This window comes from Leptonychotes weddellii, chromosome 12, assembly GCF_054177405.1.
Source record: "Leptonychotes weddellii isolate Sample4059 chromosome 12, ASM5417740v2, whole genome shotgun sequence".
NCBI classification, from domain to species: domain Eukaryota; kingdom Metazoa; phylum Chordata; class Mammalia; order Carnivora; family Phocidae; genus Leptonychotes; species Leptonychotes weddellii.
The window spans coordinates 5,768,768-5,794,773 of record NC_138380.1 but is presented as its reverse complement, the minus strand read 5'-3'; the positions used below and the strand labels follow the sequence as shown (position 1 = coordinate 5,794,773).

The 26,006-nt window shown below is 58.2% G+C and overlaps 2 protein-coding genes across 12 annotated transcripts; one reads left to right on the top strand and one right to left on the bottom strand.

Moving 5' to 3' along the window:
- The first annotated feature begins 696 nt into the window (after positions 1-696).
- LRRC61 (leucine rich repeat containing 61) lies at positions 697-20,836 on the top strand. 9 transcript variants are annotated; one of them, XM_081799884.1, is made up of 6 exons: positions 697-1,784; positions 2,426-2,596; positions 5,432-5,634; positions 8,301-8,465; positions 8,850-9,023; positions 10,964-15,637. In XM_081799884.1, the coding sequence occupies exon 6, from the start codon at positions 11,002-11,004 to the stop codon at positions 14,221-14,223; it is 3,222 nt and encodes a 1,073-aa protein (XP_081656010.1). In that variant the 5' UTR covers positions 697-1,784; positions 2,426-2,596; positions 5,432-5,634; positions 8,301-8,465; positions 8,850-9,023; positions 10,964-11,001; the 3' UTR covers positions 14,224-15,637. The 9 variants fall into 9 exon arrangements, with proteins under 9 accessions (XP_081656010.1, XP_081656008.1, XP_081656013.1 ...); XM_081799882.1 differs by having other exon boundaries at positions 697-2,596; XM_031025466.2 differs by lacking the exons at positions 697-1,784; positions 2,426-2,596; positions 5,432-5,634 and adding exons at positions 6,410-6,695; positions 10,230-10,336.
- A 194-nt stretch (positions 20,837-21,030) lies between these two features.
- RARRES2 (retinoic acid receptor responder 2) lies at positions 21,031-24,630 on the bottom strand. Of its 3 annotated transcripts, none has more exons than XM_006730881.2 (6): positions 24,547-24,630; positions 23,295-23,492; positions 22,951-23,055; positions 21,888-21,983; positions 21,339-21,464; positions 21,031-21,148 (listed from the first exon to the last, which is right to left on the bottom strand). In XM_006730881.2, the coding sequence occupies exons 2-5, from the start codon at positions 23,466-23,468 to the stop codon at positions 21,348-21,350; spliced, it is 492 nt and encodes a 163-aa protein (XP_006730944.1). In that variant the 5' UTR covers positions 23,469-23,492; positions 24,547-24,630; the 3' UTR covers positions 21,031-21,148; positions 21,339-21,347. The 3 variants fall into 3 exon arrangements, with proteins under 3 accessions (XP_006730944.1, XP_006730946.1, XP_030881340.1); XM_006730883.3 differs by having other exon boundaries at positions 24,476-24,610; XM_031025480.2 differs by having other exon boundaries at positions 21,031-21,145; positions 24,476-24,610.
- Positions 24,631-26,006: the final 1,376 nt, after the last annotated feature.

The following is a 26,006-nucleotide window of genomic DNA, read 5'->3' as shown; positions in this document are numbered from 1 at the left end:
CAGAGCGTGGCCTGCCTCATTCCTAAATACCTGAGCGCGCCCGTCTGCCTGCTCCCCGGCCCCTGGTCAGTGACCAGCTTCCTGCAGGGGGCTGGAACAGAATGAGCAGAAGGGACTGGCCCTCCAGGGCCAGGGAGTGTAGTTCATGGGTGGAAGTTTAAGAGGTTTAGGGGTGGGGAGGCACATGGAGGAGGCACTGGGACAAACGAGGGACCAGACCATCAAGGGCCTGGACACCATCTGAGGAGCTTGCATCGATCCAAAGGGCAGTGCAAAGCCACGAAAGGGAGTGACGTGACCCTATTTGATTTCTAGAATGATTTCTTTTTTTTTTTCTTTAAAGATTTTATTTATTTATTTGACAGAGAGAGACACAGCGAGAGAGGGAACACAAGCAGGGGGAGGGAGAGAGGGAGAAGCAGGCTTCCCACGAAGCAGGGAGCCCGATGCGGGGCTCGATCCCAGCACCCTGGGATCATGACCTGTGCCGAAGGCAGACGCTTAACGACTGAGCCACCCAGGCGCCCCTAGAATGATTTCTATAGGGTGTGTCACGGACAGGAGCCTGTCGATAGGGTGCCGGATGAGAGGTGGTGAGGATGAGGGAGTGGGCCGATGGAAGGTCCGGTTAGGGCTGAAGGTGACCAGCCTGTGGGCTGTGGGAAAGGGGGAGGCAGGGATGGATGTGGACTGCTCTGGGTGGGGGACCCTGTGGTGAGCAATAGATCAGGAGGCCCCTGGTCCTGGTGGCTGGCCGGGCTCCGTGAGGGGCCACAGAGGAGCAGGTTTCAGAGGGGAAACGGTGGCCTGTGGTTTCCTCTGTTTCCTGGCGAGTCAGGTGCGTCCAGGTTATCCGCGTGGAGCTGTCCAGTGAGCGGTTAGGTCAGGGGTTTGAAGAGTTGAGGGTCTTCAGCATAAAATAACAGATGGTCCCCGAGGCCATGGGGTGGAGTGCAGTGTGAGACAAGGCTGGGAAAGAACTTTCAGGAATGCCAGTGATCACGGGGTGGGCAGATAAAGATACAAGAGGTTCTCGAGGAGGCAGGAGGGGAGCTGGGTGCCCGTAACTGTCACTGAGTTCCCGGAAGTGATTCAAGAGGAGGGACGGTCCAGCATGTCAGAGGGCCCCTCCCAAGCAGTCAAGGGGGAGGGGAGAAAGACAAGTGCCAGCGGGACCCTCTGAAAGACCTTGGGAGATAAAGGGAACGATACAAGGAGGGGACCTTCTTGGCTCGCTTTTCCTGGGTCCCTGCGGGTCAGGCCCTGGGCCTGGGGACATGCCCCGTAAGGCTGCATGGCATCTCCATCCCTGCTGCTGTAACTTAAGCTAGGCCCATCCCCCTGGGACCCCTGCTCCCCCAGCGGCTCAGGGATGGTGAAGATCATGGGCCTGGGCCCAGGGTTGGGGGTGGGGGGGCGACATATGGTTGCTTTCCCCACTCGGTTTTCCTTCCCTGGCTTCTCAGTTTCCCTGGTGTTGGACTGCTGCAGCTCCTCTCAGACTCTCCCAGGTTGTGTGTCTGTCCCTCTGGTCAAGTGGAGTCCTGGGGAGCGTCCCCTGCTCTCCAGGCCACCTCTGAGCAGCTCAGGACTGGCAGCTCCTTCCCCAGCTCAGTGACTTTTCCACCGATTCCCTCCGTTCTGCCTGCGCGGCAGGGACAGAGGAGAGCAGCCGAGCGCATGGGTGCACGACTCCCAGGATCTGATGCCGCCCCACCACCACTTGGTGAGGATTGCGTTCCTGTCAAAGCTCTCATGCCCACACCCCAGGCAGAAACTGCAAGGTGAGCAGGATTTGTCCAACATAAACAGAGTTGGGCATCAGTTAAAGCGGTGAAGGCAGGTTTTATTCTGTGAGTACTGACGGCAAGGGAAATCCGAGCTCAGTCCCATCTATGCTGAGGTGAGGGGCAGTTCAAAGGGAGAAGGAGGGAGGAGGGAGAGGGGGTAAGCGGAGGCTCAGGTAGAGTCAGGAAAGTGAGATCACAAAGGGTTGGTCAGTGGAAGTGCCACTAGGCCAGCTGTGTCTCCCACCGGGGACTGGGACCAAGGCCCAATCCTTCCTGATTTCATTTCGGAGGAATGGGGCTCAGGTCCTTGAGAAAGACATTACTGGATTGCGGGAGATCCATACACATATGTCTCACAGGGACAGAGGAAGGATTCATGATTGGAAGCAGTTCTTTTTAGTAAATGCTCTAAGAAAGGGCAGAGGGCAGAAGGTCAGAGGTCTGTGGTCAGGTATTGGCTAGAACAGACAGTAAGTTCTTCTGACAGCCCAGAGCTTTTTCAGACAAGAACTCAACGGGGCTAGGCTGTCGCAGGGATCCAGCCTTAGGCTGTCTGAAGCCTCGCTAGGTTGGTTGAGTCTCTTGGTGCAGGGTCTGGATTGAAGCATTAGGTGCTGAGATCAGTTCTTTTGCAGTTAGTTTCCCGCATCCACTGCCCGCCACATGGGAGGCAAAAGATCCGTACGGATGGGCGGATGGGCGGTGGCAGAGAGTAGGATACCCCTGCACCATACCTCGTGGGGAAACAGCCTCGGAGACCACCCTGGGATCGGATAAGCCCAGAGAGAAGACAAAAGGCAGCCAAGGTAAGCTAAGCTGCACACACACAGGTGGCCGACAGAGGGCAGTGCTCCAACGAAGGATCTACACCTCCAGAGACCCGTTTATGCCACCCCCCGGGGATGCCTCCAACCGATGTTAGAGGTGGTGGCCTTAGAACATGGCTGTTAGTGGCGGGGGGTGGGGGGGGGCAGGGACAATTCTCCAGAGGAGACCACAGCCTGGGTGAAATGTCCTTCAAGGATATGTACGAATGCCCACGGCTAATGTTTACTGAGCAGTTGTAGGTGCCAGGCACTGCTTGGGAAAACCAAAGGGCAAGGAGCTAAGGAAACTTGCCAACTTGCTGTTCTGATGCCAACCTTGCAGGCAATCTTGTGTGCCTTTTTCCCACCTCAGCATCCCTTCGGGATCTGGCATATTCCAGTCTATAGAAGGGACACCATCAGCCCAGATTCGGAACGGGGGGGGAGGAGATACAAACAGAAGTGTACCCTTACTGCAGGCCACAGAGTTACCCCTCCTTGATGAAGACCCTAATGCCCCTTGGTGAGTTTCAGTTGCTTGGAACAGAATTAGGATAGTTAGTAACAGTGGGAATGTGAGGAGCCGAGGTGAAAGCCAGTGGGAGTGGTTATAAGCTCCATGTCTGTGTGCTTGGAAGTGACGTTTGTTTATAAACCTTGGGGTTTCCCGGAACAAAGTCAGTTGACAGCCACCAGAGTTTGCTTCACATGTAGTACCAGAAAAGTGAGGGCAGATGACCCAAGTCTTGCCTAACTCAGACCACTTCCTGTGTTAATGAACCTGTGTAGACATCACTCAGAACAAAACAAACCCATCGAATGCTAGGACCCAACTACATAGCGTACAACAGAATCTCCAGGGATGGAGTGAAGATCCCAGACTTGTAATATGCACTCTGGGTGGTTCTTAGGCAGGCCCACACAGGTCTAGGGACCAGAGTTTTGGAATCAGGATGGAATACAGTCCACGTAATAGAATTATCTGCTGTGCTTGAAAATGCGGATTCCTGGGTCCCCTTCCAAAGCCTGCTGGATTCGAATGTCACAGATGAAACTCAGGACTTTGCATTTTAAACAAGCCTCCCAAGGGTTCTTCTGCTAGCTGAAACCCTCTAGAGAGGGTTTTCCAACTTCGGCCCTATCCATAGTTTGGGCTAGATAACTCTTTGTTGGGGGCCAGGGCTACTGCCCTGCGTTGAGGATGTTTAACAGCACCCCAGACCTCTACTCACCAGATGCCAGTAGATCCCTTCTCCCAGCTCCTGGTTGACAACCATCTATGTCTCTAGCCATTTTGAAATGGGGGCAAAGTCCTCCCCACTCGTATATTGGGAACCACTGCCCTAGAATCAACCACTCAGATGATTGATACATTTTAATCAGTTTATCAACCCAGAGCTCCTGTGAAAGGGGGTTGGAAAGCTTGAGTGCAGCTGATATCCTGAGCGTCAGGTGCCCTGTGTGCCTTTCGCAGCAGGACCTGGAGCTCCTGACCTGCAGACCACACCCTGGGGAGAAGGAAGCACCCAAGCTTTAGGGGATTATTGGGAATCTGAGCAGACCCTAGTCCCAGTGCTATGCAGTCCAGCAATAAGCTGGTGGCTCATCGGAGGCCAAGTGAGTGAGGGAGCTCTGGTGTTGCACTGAGCCCAGTAGAACCTTGAGCTCACTCTGCCACCATCTTCCGCCGAAAATCGTAGGTGGGATGGTTAGAATGGATATTATCAGAAGCTCACGGGAACTACCACCTTGGCTCCTTAACCTCAGGATTAAGGGTTGTGATAGCAGCAAGGCTCTTCCCTTCATCTGAAAAGGTCAGTCTTTCAGGTCAAGGTCAGCCCTGACAAAGACCTGGGAGACACTGAGGTGGTCAGTTTCTGTACCGGCGCATTCTGTGGCTCACACAGCAAGAACATTGGGCCTGGAAAGATAAATGCAGATGCTGTGACCTTGATCAGTTGTGATACCAGGTGCAACAGCTGTGTCCTTGGTCTGCAGGATTTGATTCAGCAAGCATATTTTTCTCTTTGTTCTTTCTGCCCAGCCTCCCAGAAGCCCTTTACGTTGCCTGAGCAGCTCAGCTCAGTGTCAAGGTTGAGAGTGCACAAGCAAGAACTGGGCTGCCTGGGTTCAAATTCTTATTCCACCGCCTGTTAGTTGAGTGAAAGTTACTTAATCTTTATGACCTTCAGTTTTATTGCTCAGTTGGTGTAGTGATAATAGTGCCTGCCTCATAGAGATTGTGAATATGAGCCAAGAGAATGGATGAAAGTGAGTGGCTCACCAGTAAGTGGGAGCCCTTAATCACATTAATTTTATATACGTTAGTTCCATGCCACTCTTTACTCTGCCAGGATCTCAGCTGCCTTTGCCTGTTTTTATTCCCGTCACGGACAGCATGCTGATCCACTCTGTGGAAAAGGAAGTGGCAAGCACTGTGAGCATTCTGATAGGACCTGGGATTGAGGGCCATGAAAGATACCTGGGGCCTGCATTTCTATGTTTCCTGTCAAACATCCATGACATAACGTACACATGCAGTATCAATGAAAACACTAAAGATTTGGGGGAGGGGAGGAAGTTACTAGAATACACATCCTTATTTTCAAGTTCTCAGGAAAAAATAAACATGGCAAGAAATAACCAGGAAATTACTGAAAAAAATAGTATTAAGAGGGATACTCCCAGGTATTTGGAAGTATGATAGTCACGATTTGCAAAGCCACAGAAAGGAAAACAATGATGCTGGCACAGAGACATCTCTGAGGCATGGAGAGAATCGAGAAAGATTAAAAATGACTCCAAAAACTGTTAAGATGTATGTTCTTGTTGCAGAGGTCCTGGTTTTAGCCCAAACTGGAGGACTGACCCAGCCTGGAGTTGATTTGCCTGGGGCCAGAGGAGGGGCGCTGTAAGGAGAGGGAAAAAAAGGAGACCATCCCCGGGAAGATGAATAGGTAGGACCGCTCAGGGCCCGATAGTGACCCCAGGCTCGGTCCTTCTATGCGTCTGACTCCAGAGGTGGAAAGAAGCGCAAGGTAACCTGCCAGACAAGACGTGGGCATTTTGGGGGGTGGGGGAGTGGGGAGGATCCGTCTCTGCTCAGCCCAGGGAACGTGGCCTCTGTGGCCCCTGAACAGTTCAGTTTGGGGAGGTGACAGAGAGCGCCCCAGGGGACGCGGGCAGGGACGTCCCCTGGGTCGTGGGCGAGGCCTTCGCGGCATCAGCAAGCAGCGGGCAACTGCCCGGGGAGACACCGTGGGAGGGCTTCCTGAAAGGCCGGGTGAGTCTTCCAGGCTGGAAGAGACTCTGACGGGAAGACCATTACAGTTGTTGGGCGGGGGTGGGGGGTTGGGGCTGTCTTCTGTCTGCGCGTGCGCGCCAGACGCTGGTCGCAGTCCCACAAGTTTCCCCGGCTCAGGGAGCCGGGTGGGAAGGGACCCTGGAGATCGGTTAGTGGAGATAGACTAACACCGCTTAACCAGCGCTATTAACTTAGTACGGAGGGACGAACCATGAGAGAACCATGAGAGACGATGGACTCTGAGAAACAAACTGAGGGTTCTAGAGGGGAGGGGGTGGGGAGAGGGGTTAGCCTGGTGATGGGTATTAAGGAGGGCACATATTGAATGGAGCACAGGGTGTTATATGCAAACAATGAATCATGGAACACTACATCAAAAATCTAATGATGTAATGAATGGTGACTAACATAATAAAATAAAATTAAAAAAAAAATTAGTATAGAGGAGTCCCAGTCACGGCGAAAACACCGCGCGACTTCCGGCGGGCAGTCGGTGCAATCCCATCGCTTCCGGCCGTGGCCGCCGCGCCTGCGCCCTGGGGGCTGGCTGCCAGCGGGAGGAGCTTACCATCCGTAGGCAGGGGTGGGTGAGGGTCGCTCCCGGAAGTAGCCCTTGCGCGTCCCGGAACCCGCGCTCCCTCCCCGGGCTCCGGAGGCTCCCGCAGCGGCTAGCGGGGGAAACGCGGTGGCCGGCGGGGAGGTGGCTGCTCACTGCCGACTGCCTTGGAGCTGTCGGCTGTGGCGGGAGTCGCACCTGGCTTCGCAGCTTGGGGTACGTGGTCTCGGCGGGCCTAGGTAAGCCGGGGAGGGGGCGTTTCGGTGCCATTTCACGGACCGGGGCGCCCTGGCCTGTCCCGCTCCGCCCCTCGGACGGCCGCTGGGTCCCTCCCAGGCTAGCTGCCCGCCCGTTCCCAGTGCCCCGCGCCTAAAACACGCCCAGTGAGGCAGCCTGTACTGGACAGTGGTTCGTGTCCAGCACGGCGCTCTGTGCCAGGGACCGCCCCGGAACACTCGTGTACGTGTTTTAGCTCACTTAAGCCTAGGGGGTGGGTGCTGTAGTCCCTGTGGTGTCGATGAAAAAGCCGAGGCCGGCTAGTGCAGGATCAGAGCTGTTGGGTGGCAGCCAGGATTTCAGCCCACGTACACCGGCCGTGGACTTCATGCTCTCAATCCGTTATGGAAAGTAGCCTCACAGAAAAGAGCAAAGGGTTCTCCTGGGGTGTACTTTAAAACAGGTCTTGTTTTGTCACTTTTGCATAACGTGAAATCCAGTGATGCACGATTATTACATGTCACTTAGAGTTTGCATGTGAGTCAAACCCCAAAAATATATAGTAGTTTGCTCTACTCTTTTCCTTCCACATGTGCCTCTCCTCCCATTCTTCTCCTCACCACCTTTCCTCTCCTCACAGGTGAGTGGGTGGGGGGATCAGAAGCCCAGGACTTGAAGGCCCAGCAAGCGCTTTGCGATCTCCTGGGGTCTGGGATGGATAGACAGTGCAGGAGCTGAGACAGGAGGGGGACTGGGCAGTGGAAACTCAGGGAAAGGTGTGCCATAGTTATGGGATGCCCTGGGTGGGCAGAGCTCTGCACAAGCCTCTGGGCTGAGGCAGGCACGAGAGCAACAGAGAAGTGGCTCCTTTCCTTCTGGGTGTGCCCATGGGAAAAGGGCTGCTAAGAGTGGTTGGAAGGGAAGCCCCTAATCCATGCAGCCGGCACACATGTAAGTGTTGAGGCACCTCCCATCTCGGGCTAAGCCAGCAGGCTGCTCCCTCTGGAGACGCATACCTTCCCCTTGGAAATCTGTAGGCTCCAGGGCATGAACTGCCACACTTCTTCCCCCACCCGCACTCAGGGGCTTGCGTGGCACCACAGCCTGCCTTCCTTCTTTGCTCTCAGAAAAAAATAGATTCTTTCTCGTCTCCAGAGATAAACCTGCTCACCGCCTGTGCCCTGCATCCCTGACCCTGTATCTGTCACATGTACTTGTAAAGGCTTGTTCCAGAAGAACCTCAAGTCGATATATTCAAAAGTGAACTGTGTTAGTAAATGGAATCACGAGAGAGTCCTTCTCTATCCCCTGGTTCTCCCCTGCATCGGAACTCAAGCATAGTCTGCCTCCTAAATAGCTCTCCAAACTGTCCCCGCTGCCTCCGTCCCTCTGCCATTACCTGCTCCAGTCTTCCTCGCCTCCTGCTTCCCGGTGCTGGGCCTGCTTCTCAGGGCCCCGCAGCGGCTCTCCTGACTGCTGCCTGCTGGGTACCTTGGGGGTCTCCATCTTGTAGCTGTCCTCAGGTGTGCGTATGTCATCTATGGTGAGAAACGTCACCAGTAACTTCTTACTAATAATCAAAGTATTGGAGTCTTGGAATGATTCTCTTTTCAAATTTTACATTTTAGATTCACGTAGAGGCTCTCCACGGCGTCAGCCTCGTAGTCATCATCCCGCTGTGCTTCAGTGGAAGGGAGAGCAGTGGTATGACTGTCGCTGCCAGTGATCACACAAGACTCCAGATCTACCCAGGGAGCCCGTTAGGAGTTGAGGATCCTGAAACGTAGCCTAAGGTAAGTGATTCTGTCACAAGACAGAATCTAAAGTCCAGTGTCATAGATTCATTTTATCCATAGGTCAGCCTGAGGCCCGGCCTCCATGGCACACACACCCCTTGCCTCGCTCTGGTGTCACGGACCCACTTCCAAGTTGTCTTCTTGTCCTGAGCCCCGAGCACCAGCGGGCGCTTCCTGTCCTGTATGTGTGTCTTTAGGGCACAGTGCTGGCTGATGGTAGGTATCCGAGGAATTCTTGTTACCTAGTCGAGTGGATGGAGAGTATTTACAGAAAACAGATGTGCGGATGGGACAAGGCTAATTGGAGAACAGAATGGGATTGGTGTGGCCCCGGCTGCAGTCCTAACACACAGGTTTTTCCCTTTCCTCGGCCGTCACCAGTGAGGCAGGTCTGGCGCGGGCCTGGTTTCAGTAGCCTGCTCTGAGTTCTCAGTGGGGATGATGCCTGCAGACTGCTTCTGGAGGCCTGTAGCCAGCTCTGCTCTTCCGCTCTGCCACTGATCATCACGCTCCCACTCTGGATTTCCAGTTCTTCAGTCATAAGATCAAACTGAGGTAAGCCCACTCCAGTTCTGACATCTCAGGGCACTTCTGGGACCAGGACGGTGTCTCCCATCTCATTGGAGACCTCGTCCGGCCCATCCACAGTGCCCTGTGGAGGTCAGACGTTTGGTGTGGCGGCTGAGTTCCTGGGCAGTGGGCCCGAGGTGATGCCTCTGGTCCTTCTGAGATGGGGGCTCAGCATGAGCATCACGTTGCCCCCCCTCATCCACGGGCAGAATCTTCCTGGAGCTGCCTCAGTGGGCTTGCCACCTGTAAAGGCGGGCCATCCCTGCCCTCCCTGGTGATTCTTCTTAATGTTGAACATCACTCAGTGTCAGAACGTACTGGTTTTAAATCTTGTTGAGCCTATATGTCATTCTGGTGTAGGAGACGAAGCCCACTTGTTTTTCGATGCGTGTGGTGGGGCTGTTAGGTCACCTTCCTATGACTCTCCCTTTGTCCAGAGAAATGCATTCTAGCGCTGGGCTTTTCCTTTCCTTCCTTTTCCACATACTTTTTTTCTGACTTCTTCGTGTCTGTTTTCTGTTGTGCCTGGATCTGAATGTGACCTAATCTCTGGGAGAACGAGCAAGGGAAGGGAGTTTGGGATTGTGCCTTGGCTTGGGGTCGGAGCATCTGGGCGAACAGCTGTCCCGTTGACGAGATTGCGGTGACCGTAGGAAGAGCAGGTGGAAGAGGGGAAGCTGAAGAGAGGTCTCGGAGCCAGACAGAGGCCCGTGTGTCAGTGTGTGAACGCGGCCCCAGTTGGAGAGGGTGTGCAGAATGAGATACGGGGCTTGGGCAGGAACCATGGGCAACAGCAGGAAGGAACAGGCGGGAGGAAGAGGGACCAGACCAGAGACTGCAAAGGAGTTGCAGGTGAGAGGAAAACCAAGAACGTGGGGTGCTCCAGGGCCACAGGAAGGTGGCGTTCCAAACAGAGGATGTGGGCCGGCAGCCCAGCGCTTGCAGAGAAGTCCATTGGAGGAGGTGCCAAGGGGGACGCTGGTGGCCTTGGCAAAAGCAGTGCCAGGGAGTGGCGGGGGCCAGAGTCAGAGGAGCAGGCTTCGAGGGGAGTGGGAGGTGAGGAAGTGTGAGCAGCCCTTCAGGAGTCTTTCTGGGACAGGGAGAGAGGAGTGACAGGACACAAGGGGGCATGAGTCTCTGGCCTTAGGGGCTGTCCTGCTCTGTGTTCCTGTCCTGTGTTTCTGAGTGCAGGCTGACTTCTAGACAAAGAACTGCAAAAGATCTGGCAAGGCCGCTGGTGGCGTCACTGCCGAGTACCTGGTATCGTGACCTACTTCTGGTGCCCTGCTGGGTGACAGGTACAGCCCAGGGGCGCGGGCTGCAGAGACCTAGGCTCCACTCCCTCCTGGCCTGAGCTTACAGCACCTGGCACTTGCACCTCTTCCAGGGAAACTGCCTGGCATCTTGGCGAGGTCGGTCCCCTCCTTGGGGTCTCACAACTGCAAGTGTCGCTCCTTCACACCTGCTCGGCGGCTCTAGCTTTCCATGATGTGAGCACGAGTCTTTTATTCACGTCTGTCTCGCCAGGCAGCCTGGAAGCCACGGTCACACGGGGGCTTTGCCTGTCTTCTAGTGTATCCGCAACAAAGGAAACTTGCCACGTGCCTGCTAGATTCTCAGTGAACATGAAAAGAAAAGAGAGAAACCTCAGTTAGCTTGGCACAGAGGGATGTTGAGCCCGCTAAGGTACAGAGGGCTGTAGGGTTTCCTGTTGAGGGCCGCTCCATCCAGTCTGCAGGAGTGAATACCAGCCCTCACCAAGGAGGTTGTGGTCTTGAGAGTTTTGTCCCGGGGCTGATTTCCTAGGATCTCACCACGCCTGCATCTTCTGCTCGCTCCTCTCCCCTCCAGCCTTGCCTTCCCCCTCATGGTCCCCAGAGTTGAGTAGGGCAGCTGAGAGCCATTCTTTTCATCTTGCTTTGCAGCCTGCGCCCATCTTCTCATTTCCCCCAAGTTCCCAAGCATGTTGGAAGTAGAAACACTCAGGAAGCCCCCCAAGAGACATACACCTTCAGGATCAGTGGGGCTGGAGCCGCCTGTGTGTGCTGACTCCTCCGTGACCAGACCCAGGAGCCCGGCTGCTCCCCTGGCTTCTCCTAGCTCCAAGTTTCACACCAGAGCTACCAATACCTCTCACGGACTTGGCTGGGGTGCTGGGGGGCGCCTGCTGGAGACTGAGGTTAAACTAGAGTTTGTAGACATAGAAGAGAGGACCGTCAGTGGTCACAGGAAAATCAGATCTTCTGTATCCCCAAAGGGGAGTGAGAGGGATCTGCCCCTACCAAGGAAGAGACCTTATCCCCTCCCCAGTTCCTCGTCGGTCCCTTTACCTGGCCAAGTTTTCCTGGAGGAGCAGGAAGAAGGCACCCTGGGCCTCCGTGTCTACAGCGAGAAGAGAAAAGCCTGCTCCCTGGGGAGCCCTGATCTTCACGCAGCTGCCTCCCATACAAAGTGCCTGGCCAGCCCTGGGCGGAATAAGCCGAAGGGAGACTCTGGCCTCTATAGCCTCAAATCTGTGCTTGGGCCGGAGCCCCCTGGGCAGCCTGAGAAGAAGGTGTCCAAACAGAAGGCACGTGGACAGAGAGAGGAGGGAGAGCTGACACTGAAGAAGTCGAGAGACCCAGTGCTCAGCTCTGGCCAGTCCCCCTTGACCCCAGCGCCGGTCCAGGCGGCCAGTCCGGACAGGTCCAAGGTGGGCCAGCCCATTGAGAGCGAGAAGGTAAAGCAGGCTGACGTCCTCATAGCCCATCTGGCCAGGGAGGTGCGGCGCCTCAAGAAGTGGAAGAAGAGGCATTTGCTTGCTGCTGTCGGGGAGACATCATCCCTGGTGAGCCTCCAGAAGCCGCCCTGTCTGAAGAAGCTGGTCAGGACTCTGAAGGCAGAGACCAAGGGCTGGGCCTTCCCCAGGCATTCTTCCGGCGCTCTGGACGCCGTGGGTCCGAAGCCCGCGTCCGATATCAGACAGCTCTTTACCACTGACTGCAAGAACGTCTGCCCTGTCCCCTGCACTCTGTGTCATGCCAGTGTCAGGCACGGCAAATTGAAGCGGCATTTCCAGGCCTCAGGCCTGGTCCACCACTTGGTGAGTAAGCATGGGCTGGAGAGAGAGAGAAGGCCGACCGCAGCCAGCCCAGGGGAGAAGAGGGGAGGGACTGGGGACAAAAAGCACAAGGGCCTGCCCGCCAGCGCTGCTAGCCTTGCCCCCGAGGGGCTCCCCTCGCCAGGACGCTGCCCCGATGCCTCCCCCGAGCAGCTGTTCCCGGCTCCACCACTCTTGCCCGCTTCCACCAAAGATGAACCTGCCGCGCTCCCGCTGGCGGTCACGGAGGGCCAGGGTGGCGCCGCTGCCCCCTGCCCGCCCCGAGCGCAGGCCTGGAACCACGGCATCACGGAGTTGCTCTGTGGCCTGGCGTTGCCGCTCTCCTTTGTTTCGTCCCTGCCTTTCAGAAGGTTTATGGCCCAGGCCGACCCTTGCTACCGCGTGCCGCCTCCGGCCTTCTTCTCCGATAAAGCCTTGCCTCTGCTCCGTGAAGCGGTCGGCGAGCAGGTGTGTCGGGAGATGCAGTGGGCCGAGGGCAGCTGCGTCCACCTCACCATGTCCGCTGCCGCCCAGGACGCAGATGTGGACTATGTGGCCGTCAGTGCCCACTGGGGAGCGATACGGCCGGGCGGTCGGCTGGCGGCGGCGGAGAGCCCGAGGAAGCACGCCGTGCTCTGGGTTCGAGGCCTGCCCCGGGAGAGCACTGCAGAGGAGAGGCAGCGGGAGCTGCGGGAGCAAGTGAGCCTGTGGCTCAGCCGAAGCTCCCTGCGACCCGGCTTCCTGGTATCGGGCAGCTGCCTCAGCCTGGAGCAGGCGGTGAGGACGGAGGGCTACACCCACCTCCCCTGCTTTGCCCACTGCCTCGACTCCCTGGTGACAAACTTCCTGCGTCACCATCAGAGCGTCCAGATCGTCCTGGGTACGGTCAGGGCCATCTGCAGCCATTTCCAAGGCTCTGCAGGGGCCCGGCGCCTCCTGACCCGGCTGCAGCGGCAGTGCGGCCTCCCGGCCCACCAGCCCTTTTGGGAGCTCTCAGACCACTGGGGGTCCGCCTACCGCTTGATGGAGTGGCTGGTGGCGCAGCAGCGGCCGCTGCGGGAGTACGAGGCGAAGCACCAGCTGGGCAAGGCCGGCGCCGCCCTGTCGCCCGCGTTCTGGAGCCTGACGGACAGTCTGGTCACGCTCCTGCAGCCCTTCCAGACGGCGGTCCGGGAGGCGAGCGCCGCGCAGGCGTCCTTGAGCCAAGTGCTGCCGCAGCTCCGTTACCTGCACATCCTCCTGGAGCAGGTGCAGCGGCACTTGGAGGAGCAGGGCGGTGCGGAGGTGGGTGCCGCCGTCCGGCTGGCCAAGGGCTTGGCCCTGCAGCTCGCCACAGACTGCCGGCTCAACGAGCTCTTCCACCGCAAGGAGTTCGTGCTGGCGACCCTGCTTGACCCCCGCTTCAAGGGCAAGATCGAGGCCATCCTGCCCACGGGGGCCGACATCGACCACTGGAAGCAAGTTCTTGTGTACAAGGTGAAGGAGATCATGGTGTCCGAATACTCCTTGCCTCCCTCCCCCTCCCCGCCTCCCTCCCCCTCCCCGCAAGGCCCCAACAAGAGCATGCATGCGGGCGCCAGGAGCCTTGGGGCCGAGGGGAAGGGCCGGAAAGAGCCTGCACACAGAAGCAGCTCTGGGTCTCTGCTGCTCGGCCAGAAGGAGAGGAGCTTGCTGGAGCAGCTGGAAAGTGTGGGGCTGCTAGCGTCCAAGAGAAGCGGGGCCTCCCTGTCCACCGAGAGCCACCTGGCCAGCATCATCGTCAAGAAGTACCTGCGTGAGAATGAGACAATTGGCGCCCAGGAGGACCCGCTGGTTTACTGGGAGAAGAGGCAGGAGGTCTGGCCAGCTCTGGCAAGACTGGCCACTGTCTATCTGTCCTGTCCCCCAACAGGGGCCTTCTCTGGAAGTGTCTGTGCCTCCCTGGACAGCCCTGCCTTTGTGCAGCCCAGTGCCCCTCTCCCAGTGGAGACCGTTGAGCGTCTCCTCTTCTTGAAGACCAACCTGGAGAATTTCCCCAACTACATCGCCCCTCCCCTCCTCTTCCCCCGTGGAGACCTGGCCGAGGGGGAGCAGACCAGCAAGGCGGACCTCCGTCTGACTCCCTGAAAGTCTGCCTGTGGGAACTGTGCCTGGGCTCAGGGGGGAGAGCAGAATGTGCACTCTAGGGCGTTAGACGGGGATGGCTGGAGTCCTAAACCTGTTTGGAAGGAATAAGGACAGTTTCTCAATTCTTGACAGGTTGCCTTTTCCCCCAGGGAGATGGTGTTTTTCCATCCACCCACTGCTTCATTTATTTCTAGCAGTTTGTGCATAGGAAAGGTTAACTGTGTCCAGAAGTGACTGGGAAGTTGTACTGCACACTTCTCTAAGCTGCAGTGCCCTTTCGCAGTGTTGGTGGGTAGTAAGGGCCCGTGCAACTTGTCCGTGTACGTCTCGTGCCCTTAAGAGCTCTGCTTTCTCAAAAAGTGACGAGGGACAAGAAGAGGCATGGGTGCTGGCAGGTGGGAAATCTGCTCAACCAGCTAGGGCCTGCTAAGCTATGGAAGCTTTTTGCCACAGTTGCTTTCACTGTAGAAGAAAGAAGCCCTGAAGTAGAGTAGCCGTGTTAAGAGGGAAGCGTATGCACACACGCACGCACCAGTCTTCTTGGGGTCGGTACTTTCTCGTGGATGCCAGAGTGGCCAGAGCACCCCAGCTGATGGGACTGCCCAGCCGGTGAGGAGGTGTGAGTTGCGGACGGCCGATGGACCCAGTCCTCAGAACGGCCCTCTTACCCATGGTTTGTTTCCAGACTGCTGGAGACCCTGGGGTTTCTTCCTTTCTACAGTGAAAGCAGTCTCCGAAAGAGCTTCACGGCTATCCAGGCTCTAGGTAGCTACATGTATATCCCTCCTGCAGCGCCCACACCTCCCCTTTTCCCTGGTCACTTGCAAAGGGCAAATCCTCTCCCTGGAAGCACAAAAGGATGTGTATCAGGCCCACTGGTGCCAGACTGCCCAGAGTGCCTTCAGGGCAGGGTCCAGAGCTGAGTGCGCAAGCCCCAGGAGCTGGTGGGATCGGGTGAGGAAAGAGGGAAAGGGAGAGGCCGGAGGATTAGGCGGCAGGCCTGTCACCCCGCGCACAACGCACACCTGGCTCTCCTGAGGTGCTTGGGTGCCGGAAGGGTGGGCTCTGAGAGGGAAGGCCGGTAGGCGGAGGTGGGGCGAGGCACTCGAGGTCTCACCTGGGCTTGGGCCCCGGCTGCGGGGGTGAGCCTGGGACGCCTGTCCCCTGACCTCCCTTGGAAGGGTTGGCAGTCATGTGTCGCTATGAGTAATTAACTGTCGGACATGTGGAAGTTACTGATGATGTAAGGAAGCAGGAAAAATTAGCCATAATCCTTGCACTCAGATAGTCTTGTTAATACTGGGGCATACTTTGTTTTTTTAACCTTGGGATTGTGCTCCCTGTCCTGTTGAGTATGTTGTATTTTCATAATTACCTCGTCTTCTTTCTTAAATAAAGGTTTGTAAAGATCATATTTAATGGTCGGAGTAGCATGATTTAAAGTCTGGCCTCCAAATTGCTTAGGTCACATCTCCCTGCCCGCCCACCCCCCGCCCCAAGCTGTTCTAGGCTCCCCTGGGACTGGAGGGGAGGTTTGTCGCGGGGGGCCCTGGATGATGGCTGCACCTCTGACGTCCCTAACTCCAAACCCAGTGCAGCTGGGTGGTAAGGTCAGAGCGTGGCCCTGGGCCTCTCCCCGCTGCTCTCAGCTCTGCGGCGTCCTGTACCTCCCTCCCAGATTCTGACTCAGTACGTGGGGTGGGAGGCAGGAATGTGAGGTGCCCTAAAGTCGCCGTGGTGGGGGGGCATGTTGCCCTGCACTGCGGTCCCCTGAGCTGTCCCCGCTGTGTGGTGTCACTGAGCCGGCTTTGCAGTGTTGGCAGGCGAGAGGGGCTAGGCAGCAGGGGCAGGAGCGTGTGGGAGTTGGGGAGTGGAAGAGGGTGACAGAGAAGCTTGCTGGTCCCAAGCAGTAGCTCTTGGGGTGGGGGTGGGGGATGCGGTTTTGTCCCTCAGGGGACATTTGTCAATGTTTGGAGACATTGACTGTCACGGCTTGTTGGTGGGATTGCTCCTGTCCTCTCGTGGGAGGCAAACGGATGCTGCCGAACATCCTCCAAGGCACAGGATAACGTATCCGCTCTCGAGTGGCGGCAGTGCGGAGGTAAAGAGCCCTGACCTGCACTGTGAATGGGGGCGGGAGGGACAGGCCTGAGGAGGGGTCTCCAGGCTCCCTGCAGCAGCGGGAGCCCGCACTTGAGGCTGCTCTGCGTTGACCACCTCTCCCCGGGACAGAGCTCTGGCCTGCCCTGGCCGGCTCGTGGGCGTCCTTTCCCGGCCCACTCCCTAGGTAGGTAACTGAGACTTGGCAAAGGCAGTCCTGAACAAGGGAAGACAGGCGTCCCGCAGGAAAGCCGAGCGGCGGCTGTGCCTTCGTCCTAGTCTCATCCACGTAACCAAGCCCTGTTGGCAGACACACGTGGGCCCTGGAGCCTCTGTGCGCTCCTTTCCACGGCAGGGCCAGGATAGGAGGACTCTGGTTCTTTAGAGAGGAACGCTGAAGCAGCTGGGTGTGGAGGAGCCATTCCATCCTGCGGGGCCTGCTCTGTGCTGCCGGCCTCTGTGGGAGCTGGGTTTGCACGGCTCGGGGGGCGGCTCGGTCACGCCCACACCTGCCTGGTTGAGGTGTGCAGATGTCAGGTAAGGTGGGACCGGGAGCAGAGCAGAGGTCCATCGGCTGGAGAACCCGTGTTTCACCTTGGTGACTGTGCAGTGTTGTCACCGGCGAGGGCCGGGGGCCCGGGGTGGGAGGCGCAGAGCTGTGGGCCGGAGGGTTGTGGTCCCCTGCCAGGCAGGGCTTTGGGGCACGGAAGTCCCGATTTCCAGTGAATGTGCTCTTGGCTCCTCTGTTTCCTCTTCTGCAAAAGTGTTCCTCCCAGCTTTAATGTGGGGAGCACGTACAGTTCCCTCCCCCCCCCCACCCCGTTCTGGTCCCCTTGTCCTTTCCCGCCACAGCGGCCACCTCCATCCAGACGGTCCCTGAGGTCACTGAGCCCGTTCCTCGGGGCATCACTCCCTGACCATCATGCTTGGGGTGTGGGCTTGCCTCCGCCTGACGCTGCTCCACCCAGCAGCCTCCTCAGTCCAGTGGGCATTTTCACACAGTGTCCCTCGCTGTGTCCTCACCCGCCTCCCTCTGGCTGCTCGTCAGTGCCCTCCATTCAGCCTCATAAATGTGGTATTCTCTCGACGTCGGCCCATGACTGCTCCTTTTCACTGGACGCCAGGGCCTCCTGACCACTTTCACCCCCAAAATAGTGTGTGGCTAGGGAGGCTCTGCATCATCCTGGAGAGAGGCCTTCAAATACCTAAAGAGGTCTGTGTCCCCCGGAAAGGCTGGCCCAGTGAGCCGCACATTCCCACTGGGCACCTCTGCAGGTAACGCTTGAATCCCTTCAGCCTAGAGCTCCAACTGCCTCCTAGGCCCGATGCACACAGTCATCTCAAACTGGATGTCTTCTTGCCCCCCTGCCTGTCCTGTGTGTCCCACATGTATCCAGTAATGTGACTAGATCCTTGGAAGTTGTTCTAGACTCCAGAGAGCGCTCCTCTCCAGCGCTCACTACCTTTGGTGAAGGCCTTGTCTCCCTAGTGTTTATGGCAGGCTTCTGGTACCTGGTGCCCTTCTTGCACCCCTTCCCCCCATGGGCAGCAGTTTTAACCCCCTCTCGCTGCTTACAAGCCCTAGCAGGTCCCGTTCGAATACAGTGACCCAGACTTCTTAGTGGATGCCTCGAATCGCTTTTGGAAAGAAATGAAGTAGAAATGAAGGAGTGTTGCAGAATAGAGGGGAGCTAGGTTAAGATGAGGGGACCCCCTGCTCAGAGATGGGGGGAGGGGCTGGGGGAGGGGGAGGAACTCTGGGCCTGGTGAGGGAAATCTCCCTCAGAGAGGGAAATAAAAAGTGGTGTGGATTATGTAAATGCAGACTTGGGACTCGTTGATACCCTGGAGCCCAGGTTTTATAAACAGCAGGAGTGAATAATCCTATGGTTCTTTGCAGGCGTCACCCTGCCTGGCCCAGGCCTGGCCCGAGTCTGCAGGGTTGGGAGGCTGCCACTTGGAACAGAGATCCCTTCTTGTTTTCCTCTCTGCTGAAACCTTGACCCCTCTGTGGGCGGCATTGCTGCTATCCTTCCCCCAGGCCTCCTCCCTCGCACTAGCACCTGGCCTCATGCCGCCCCCAGCCACTGGTGCCTGGAAAGGCCCTCCCTCCCCTGCCTTTCTGGAACCTAGGTGCTAGCCAGGTCCTTCCCTCCAGCATGGCTTCTTTGCCTGGCCTTCTGCCCTGCTTACCTTCTCTGGCTAACCCTAGCCCGCGCTGCCTGGCAGACGGGGATCGACGCCCTTCTGTCGGCGCCAGAGTGAAGAGCTAGTGCGGCAGCCGCTGGGGCTGAGGGCGGGTGGTGGCGGCCTCGGGACTGCCCGTGCTGCCACCTCCTTCCCTCGACCTCAGTCTCCCCATCTTGGGCGGAGAGCTGAGCCTCCAGGCCCCACGACCACAAGCAGAGGTTACAAGTCGGCCCACGCAATCTGGAAACCATTTTGAATTCATTGCTCATGTTAAAAAAAAGCACTGAGCCGAGGACATTTTTGAGAGAACGAAGTGAGGCCCGGCATGCTGTCCTCTGTGTCTGCATATGGAAGGAAACCGAAGAGGTGGTTGGTGGTGGTGACCTGTTAGCTATTCAGGAATTAATTGAAATGCTTGAAAAGAAACACCTCAGAATTACTAAGGAGAGATCATGAGCCGGTACCAAAAAAGGAAAATGAAGAGATTTTGCCTCCCGGTGCAGATACGGAAAATGGGAAGGATCGGTCACATGGCACCCGAATTCCATCCAGTACAGCCGTAACTGCTGGAGCCTGTCAGGGGTTCCCTTAGGTGGGGGCCGGAGCCTGGCCCCCCTCCCTCAGGAGGGCTCTGTGTCCTCGGGTCTGGCCGGGCCGGCCCGGTGGGAGAGGCTGGGCGACACCTCATGCTGTCATCTGCTGCGGGCTCAGGGGGTGCTCAGGAGAGGCCCGCTTACTGTGTGATTGTCTCTCCGTAGGAGCCCACTGGCCCGCGAGCAGGGGTGTCGGAAACGGGCCTCCGGCGCTGGCCCAGGCAGAGGGGATGGTGCCTTTTTCGGGGCGAGCCGTCAGCCGACCCCCAGTGGCGCCCGCGTCCCCGAGCCAGAACCGCCAGGGCCCCGGCCTCCCAGACAGACTTCATCCGATGGAGCCCCAGGGTGAGAAGCCGGCAGAGGCAGACGGGGTGCGTGTCACGCCCCAGCTGCTCAAGTCTCGCTCGGGTGAGTTCGCCCTCGAGTCCATCCTGCTGCTGAAGCTCCGGGGCCTGGGGCTGGTGGACCTGGGCTGCCTGGGGGAGTGCCTGGGGCTCGAGTGGCTGGACCTGTCGGGCAATGCGCTCACCCAGCTGGGCCCACTGGCCTGCTTGCGCCAGCTGGCGGTGCTCAACGTGGCCGACAACCGGCTGACGGGGCTGGAGCCGCTGGGCGCCTGCGAGAGCCTGCAGAGTCTCAACGCCGCGGGCAACCTGCTGGCCACCCCCGGCCAGCTGCAGTGTCTGGCTGGCCTGCGGGGCCTCGAGTACCTGCGGCTCCGGGACCCCTTGGCCCGGCTCAGCAACCCGCTGTGCACCAGCCCTTCCTACTGGGCGGCCGTCCGAGAGCTGCTCCCCGGCCTGAAGGTCATCGACGGCGAGCGCGTGAGCGGGCGGGGCAGTGAGTTCTACCAGCTGTGCCGCGACCTGGACAGCTCCCTGCGCCCCGGCTCCAGCCCCGGCCCCCGAGCCACGGAGGCCCAGCCCTGGGTAGAGCCGGGCTACTGGGAGTCGAGGCCCACCCGGAGCAGCTCCATCCTGGAGGAGGCCTGCCGGCAGTTCCAGCACGCCCTGCAGGAGTGCCATGACCTGGACCGCCAGGCCAACGACAGCCTGGCCCAGGCCGAGCGGGCGCTCAGCCCTGCAGGCACCACCTCGTCCTTTGTGTTTTGAGTATGCCCGTGGCCTGTGACGGCTGGGCACACTGTGGCCTGGCTGCCCGCATCTGCCGCCCGGCTTTGGTGCATGTCTTCAGTTTCATCACGCTGGCCACGGGGCCTGCAGACCAGGCTCTGTTTTCTACGTGTTGCTAAGAGCAGTGCCCCCCCCACCCCCGCTCCTTCCGGAAAATTCCACATCTCCCTGCACATAGTTCAAGGACGCGCCTCCCCAGTGGCCTCTAGCAGGGGTAAGGGCCCTGCTCAAGCAGCCGGCAGAGCGTGAGGCCGTCCCGCCACCTCCGCCGTGAGCCTGGGAGGGAGGGTCCGCGCGCAGCCGCGTCCACAGCCGCTGCCCCCCCCATCCACCGGCCGCTTGGTCTGAGGCTCAGGGGAAGAGAGTTGCTTCTTCCTAAGGCTAGAGGTGAGAAAGGCAGGGATGGGGTGTACGCTGGCCCAGCCGGTCCTGGGAGAGGAGGGGGCAGAGCCGGGAAGCTGGTGTTGGCCCACCTTCCAAAGTTGCCTGTCCCAGTGACCCTCTGCTCTGGTGGCCCCGTCCTGTGTCACCCTGGAGCCCTCGTTGCCCGTTCTCACGCATGTTGATCCCTATTAAATCTTTCTGTTCTAATAAGCATCACTGCCTATCATTTTCCGTGGGTGAGCTTTGTTTTCCCAAGCATGAGTGCCTGAAGGCAAGACGAGGTCTCTGCGGCGCCTGGTCTCCGGTTTCCTGGGCGGTGGGCAGGAAGTCTCCTGCTCCTCCTGCAAGACCGCGCTCCTACAGCAGGGCTGAGGCGAAGGGGGCATGCAAGAGGAGGAGAGAACGAGTCTGGGAGAGCGGTTTATTAGCTCGGGGATAATGGGATTGTCCTCCCTGGGCTCAGGGACGGCAGGTCGGTCTTTCACTGGTTACCTCCTGCAGCTGTCCCGGGAGCGGGACAAACTTCTAGAGGAAAGGAAAAAGAAACCTAAGACTTGGGTGTGAGGGAGGCTGTTTGGGTCAGTCCAAGCTCTTTTCCCAGGCTCTGAATCCTTCCCCCACCGCCGCCCTCAGCCCCACACTGGCCCAGCTTCCATCCCCAAACACGCGAGCGCTGTCCCAGCTCCGTTCCGTCCCCCTTGTCCTGGGCACCTACCATCAGGCCTCAGCTGGGGGGCAGGGCCTTGAAGAAGGCGAACTGTCCTGGGAAGTAGTAGCTGTGGGGGTCCTCGCCTGCATGCGCCACCCTGTCACACTGAGTCTCCTCGTGCTCCTCAGGCTCCTGCCAGAGCCAGTGGCTGCTCAGGCCCGAGGGGCCAGCAGGGTCCGGGGAGGGTGTCCCCGTGGAGGGTGCCCCTGGGGACGGTGCCTGCATCCTCTTTGGCACCCACCTCCACATCCCTTAGGGAATAGTGGGGCCAGGCCCAGAACCCGTCCTCACCCCTCCTCAGCCCTCCCAGCTTCCTTGTCCCCTCCTCACCCCTTCTCACCTCTCACCTCCTCCTCTCTCCTCTCCTCTTGTCTCATACCCCCTTGCCCCTCCTCACCCCCCTACTTGCTCCTCATCCTCCTCACCCCTCTCACCCACCTCACCCTCTGTACACTTCAGTCCATGCTTCGCCTCTGACCTGTCCTACAGGCCCAGCTTCTCCATCTTCCCAGCCTCTTCCCCAGCCTCCCCGCCTCCTCCTCTGCCCACTCTTACCCGGTGAACCTGCGTGTGTATGGGGCAGTGGACCATCCGGCCGAGGACCTTATCTGCAGAGTTCAGCTTGATGCAGGCCAGGCATTTCCGCTTCCTCTGGGGAGGGGAGCATGGGGCCGGGAGAGGAAAGAGGTCAGGGCAGGCGTGCGGCCCCACCAGGGGTGGAAGCTGGGGGCTACTGCAATGGGGACCGGCTCCCCTGGCAGGCCCTAGAGCAGAGAGGTGAGGGGTCATGCGGGCCAACTGGCTTCTGGCGCAGCCCACCCGGGGACTGGGAGATTTCAGACGTCAGCCCATCCTGCAGTTTTCAAGCTATAGAACGTGTGTGTAGGCAGGACTCCTTCCCCAGATGGATTCTCCCCACCTGACTTTCACCTCGAGCCACTCTGCTGGTCTATTATATTTATTTGCGTGTTCTTAAAAGATATGGTATGAACACAAGGGTCCTGACATAAAAGTCTGGAAAGTCACTGATACAATCCAGTCCCTCCCTTAACAGACGGAGGGAATAGGCCTTCAAAGAACCTACTGAGTCACAGACTGGTGCTTGGAACAGCTGGGACTGGGGGCTCCCCCTCGGCAGCGGTTATGCCCCCAAGGGGGCCGATTACAGTCAAGCCCTGTTATGAGTCAGCCCAGGCTGGGCCATCTGTACGCGAAGACTCACAGAAAGGGGGGAGTTCACCAGGCCTGGCGTGGGAGCCAGCCAAACCCCATGCCGTGGGCTTCCTCCACCACTGATCTGAAGCCTGAGAGAGGAGTCCGGGTGGGAAGAGGACTCTCTCTGAAGAACATATGTCCTCAGAGTAGCCCAGCCCTCCCCGCCGTTGCCTGTCCCAGCCCCGGCCGCCCACAGCATCACAAGCCCAGGCTCAGACTGAGCCAGGTCCGCTTCCAGAGAGGCTGCTCCACAGTGCGACCAATGCGACCAGTGTCCCAACCTCGGGCCTTCTTGCTGGCTCTCTTCCTGAACCCCAACTACATACCCTCGCGCTGAACAAATAAATGCCCCATCTCTCTCTCTCTCTCTCACACACACACACACACACAGGTCTTCACTCACCCCGTTGGGCTTGATTTTGCACTCCGCTTTTTTCCAGTCCTTCTTCCGGCAGCTCGTCTGCTGGAGCTTAAATTCCAGCCTCACAAAGGTCCCTGCAGGGAAGGGCTGCACACGGACAGCGAAAGGCCAGCAGCCAGCTGAGTGGGCAGAGCAATTCCTCGATGTGACCTGTCCTTCCTCCCCACCCCCCCCACCCATGAAACAGCACATCTGAAAAGGGGGCTGCGGTGTTGGCCTCTCCCCGGAGAACTGGGTGCTCTTCGAGCCCAAGCGCTATTGCACGGGCTTCCTGGGAACGTGCTTGTGGCCCTAACCCCCTTCCTTCCCCAGGCGATGCCGCTAACCGTTTCCGTGGCATTGTCCATACTGGTCTTCTTGAAGGCCCACTGAACGGGCGGGTGCTTGTGAAATTCTTCCAGGGCCACCTGCAGGCCCCGCTGCTGTGCCGCTGTGAGCTCGGCTCTGCCCAAGCCCACCGCGCCCAGCCACAGGGCTAGAGACATCAGCAGCTGCCACATGGCGTCACCTCGGTCACCCCGGCCCTGCCGAGAGTGTTCAGGCCTCAGCTCTTCATGCCAGCCAGCGGAGCCACCAACTCCCTGGCCCTGCAGCTGGGGGGTGGGGGGGGCAGGGGGGTGCCTGACAGAGCTCTGGGCTGAGGTTGGAGGGACAGGAAGTGGCCCTTCAGTCAGAGATCCCCCTGGTATTCCCCTGGTCCTTGCATTCCTCCCTACCCTGCCCCCCACTGTTCCCTGGGCCCAGCTCAGCCCATGTTTGGCCTTGTCCTGGGTAGGTGCTGAGTTGGCTTTTGTCCTCAGGCCAACAGCCTGGGAAGCCCTCCTGTTGCCCACGCTCACCCTTCCCCCTCACCCTTTTCTGGCCTGTTCTTTCTCCCCCACTGTGTCTCTGATCCCCTTTCCTGCCTGCTGCCCTCAGAGTCCCCCTTGGCTTCCCCCACTCAGCCTCTCCAGGTCTGCTTCTCCCCCAGCACTCTGAGCCTGCGGGCTCCCTCCGGGGCCTGGGAACCCTGGCCCTGGCACCCCCTTTGTCCCCCAAGGCTAACTCAAGGGGGAGGGGCAGGATAGAGAATGGAGGCCAGCTGGAGGCCTGGAGGCCGAATATTTTTGGGAGGACGTAAACACATGGGAGGGGCCCAGAGCGGGGTGGGAACTGGGAGGATGCTTAACCCTCCCTGTGCTGGGGCTGCTCCTGATCATTGGCCCTACCCCTGACCCCGGACACCGGGGTCTCACCTCAGCCCCACATGGCTTTCTTCTTAGGCAGTTCCTCCCTCCCTTAACTTCTTTTCTGGGGCCTTCCCCACCACCCCTCTCCCAGCCCTTCTGATCCTGTCCCCTAATCCATGCCTGGGTTGGCCGAGGCACGCATTCACCCCAAGAACTCTGTGTGTAGGGGTGGTCTTAGGACCAGAAAGCTACAGATGTGGAAACGGAGGCCCCCTCAGGGAGAGATACCAGGGCGTTGCCTTACAGCAAGGGTTTACGGAGGGATTGACAGATCTCACCCTTGGAGCTGCTCCTTTTGGCTTGTCTTCTTCCACCCAGCTGCCTCCCTGGCCCACTCTCCCCTCCTCACCTCCTCTCCTGTGCCTTGGGGTCTCTGCTTCCCGTGGCTGACTAGAGGCCAGGCTGTCAGCCTCTTCCTGCCCCCACCTCCTCCGGACGGCCCCCATCTCCTCCCACTCCCACCCCCTGGGCCCCTCCAGCTCCCAGCCTGCCCAAGGCTCCTCCCCACCCCATTAGGACTGGCCTCCTGGCAGCCAGCCCTCTGAGACCTCCCTCCCATCCACCCACAGGCCTCCCAGCCAGGATCTTGCCGCCAGACCTTGACCCCAACCCTGGCCAACCCTGACAGAACCGCCCTGCCCTCCCGGTCCCCTGGCCAAGGAGCCCAAGCATCTGGTGGTCTTGGTGCAGCCTCTCCTCCATGGGATATGGAGCTGCCCTGCCTGCCCCACCCCCAGTCCTGCCTCATGTAGGGCTGCCCTCTTCTTTGGCCCCTCCTGGGTGACCAGTCCCCAGCATTCTCAGACACACATTTCAGGAAATTCTTCCCAGAAATATAGACATCTTCAAACCCAATGAGACCTTGAGGAGTCATTTCACCCCTTCCCCTGCCTCCCAAGCCCTAAAACCACACCGAGAAGGAAGGCATCTCTGTCAGAGATGAGTCTGGGGTCCACCAGCCTCTCTAACCAGCACACATGTTCGGTCTTGATCCTGCGTGTCCCATCCTTGGTGGTGAGAAATTCAGGGGTCTCACGTGGGCTCTTGGGAACCTGCAGGCAGGGCAGAAGGGTGTGATGGAATTCATAAGGCTAGTGTGGGATGGGGGAAAAACTATCCAAATATTGCTCAACTCCCATGCATCCTGAGCAAATATGAACAAGCTCAGGGACTCGGTGGGCCAGGAACCAGCCCCGCCATTTCTCTGGCTCCAGGCCCTAAGCTAATTGCCCCAAACAGGGTCTCATTTACCTCCCAAATCCCTAGTGACTGATGGCCCAGTGTTTGGCACAGATTTTCTTCCCGTCCCTATTCACCCCTGCCATGGATCTCCACATGGAGCTACCAGCTTCCTTTGCAATGTGCTCTGGGGGCCCCAGAAAGACCCTTGGCTGTTGTTAGCTCAGGTAGCTACAATGGTTCCTTCCCTGCAGTCTTGTGGAACGCGTCCTGTGTCTCGTCCGTGATTGTCTGCTCTCCCATTTCCCTTCTCCTTGTGAATTTATACGTTCTTATTCATTTACCGTTGTTCTGATGGAGTTTTGGGAGGGAGTAGGGATAAACACATGTGTGTGATCCGCCATGTTTAGTCAGAGTCTATGAGTTACTAAAGAAGAAAAATCACTATCTCACTACTATATATAAAGTTGTGTGCCCCTAAAATTCATATGTTGAGGTCATAACCCCAAGTACCTCCAGAATGTGTATTTGGAGGTTTGGACTTTAAGGAGGTAATTAAGGGAAAATGAAGTCATATGGTGGGGGAGGGAGGAAGGACCAATCCAATATGACTAGTGTCCTTTTAAGAAG

What these genes read in the sequence shown, in the direction of transcription:
- RARRES2 (XM_006730881.2), bottom strand. Translation starts at nt 23,468, where the DNA reads ATGTGGCAGCTGCTGATGTCTCTAGCCCTGTGGCTGGGCGCGGTGGGC. An exon ending in GCAAAATCAAGCCCAACGGG is followed by an intron (nt 21,984 to 22,950) that starts GTGAGTGAAGAC and finishes TCCCCTCCCCAG; the next exon opens with AGGAAGCGGAAATGCCTGGC. An exon ending in TACACACGCAGGTTCACCGG is followed by an intron (nt 21,465 to 21,887) that starts GTAAGAGTGGGC and finishes TGGCTCTGGCAG; the next exon opens with GAGCCTGAGGAGCACGAGGA.
- LRRC61 (XM_081799884.1), top strand. Translation starts at nt 11,002, where the DNA reads ATGTTGGAAGTAGAAACACTCAGGAAGCCCCCCAAGAGACATACACCT.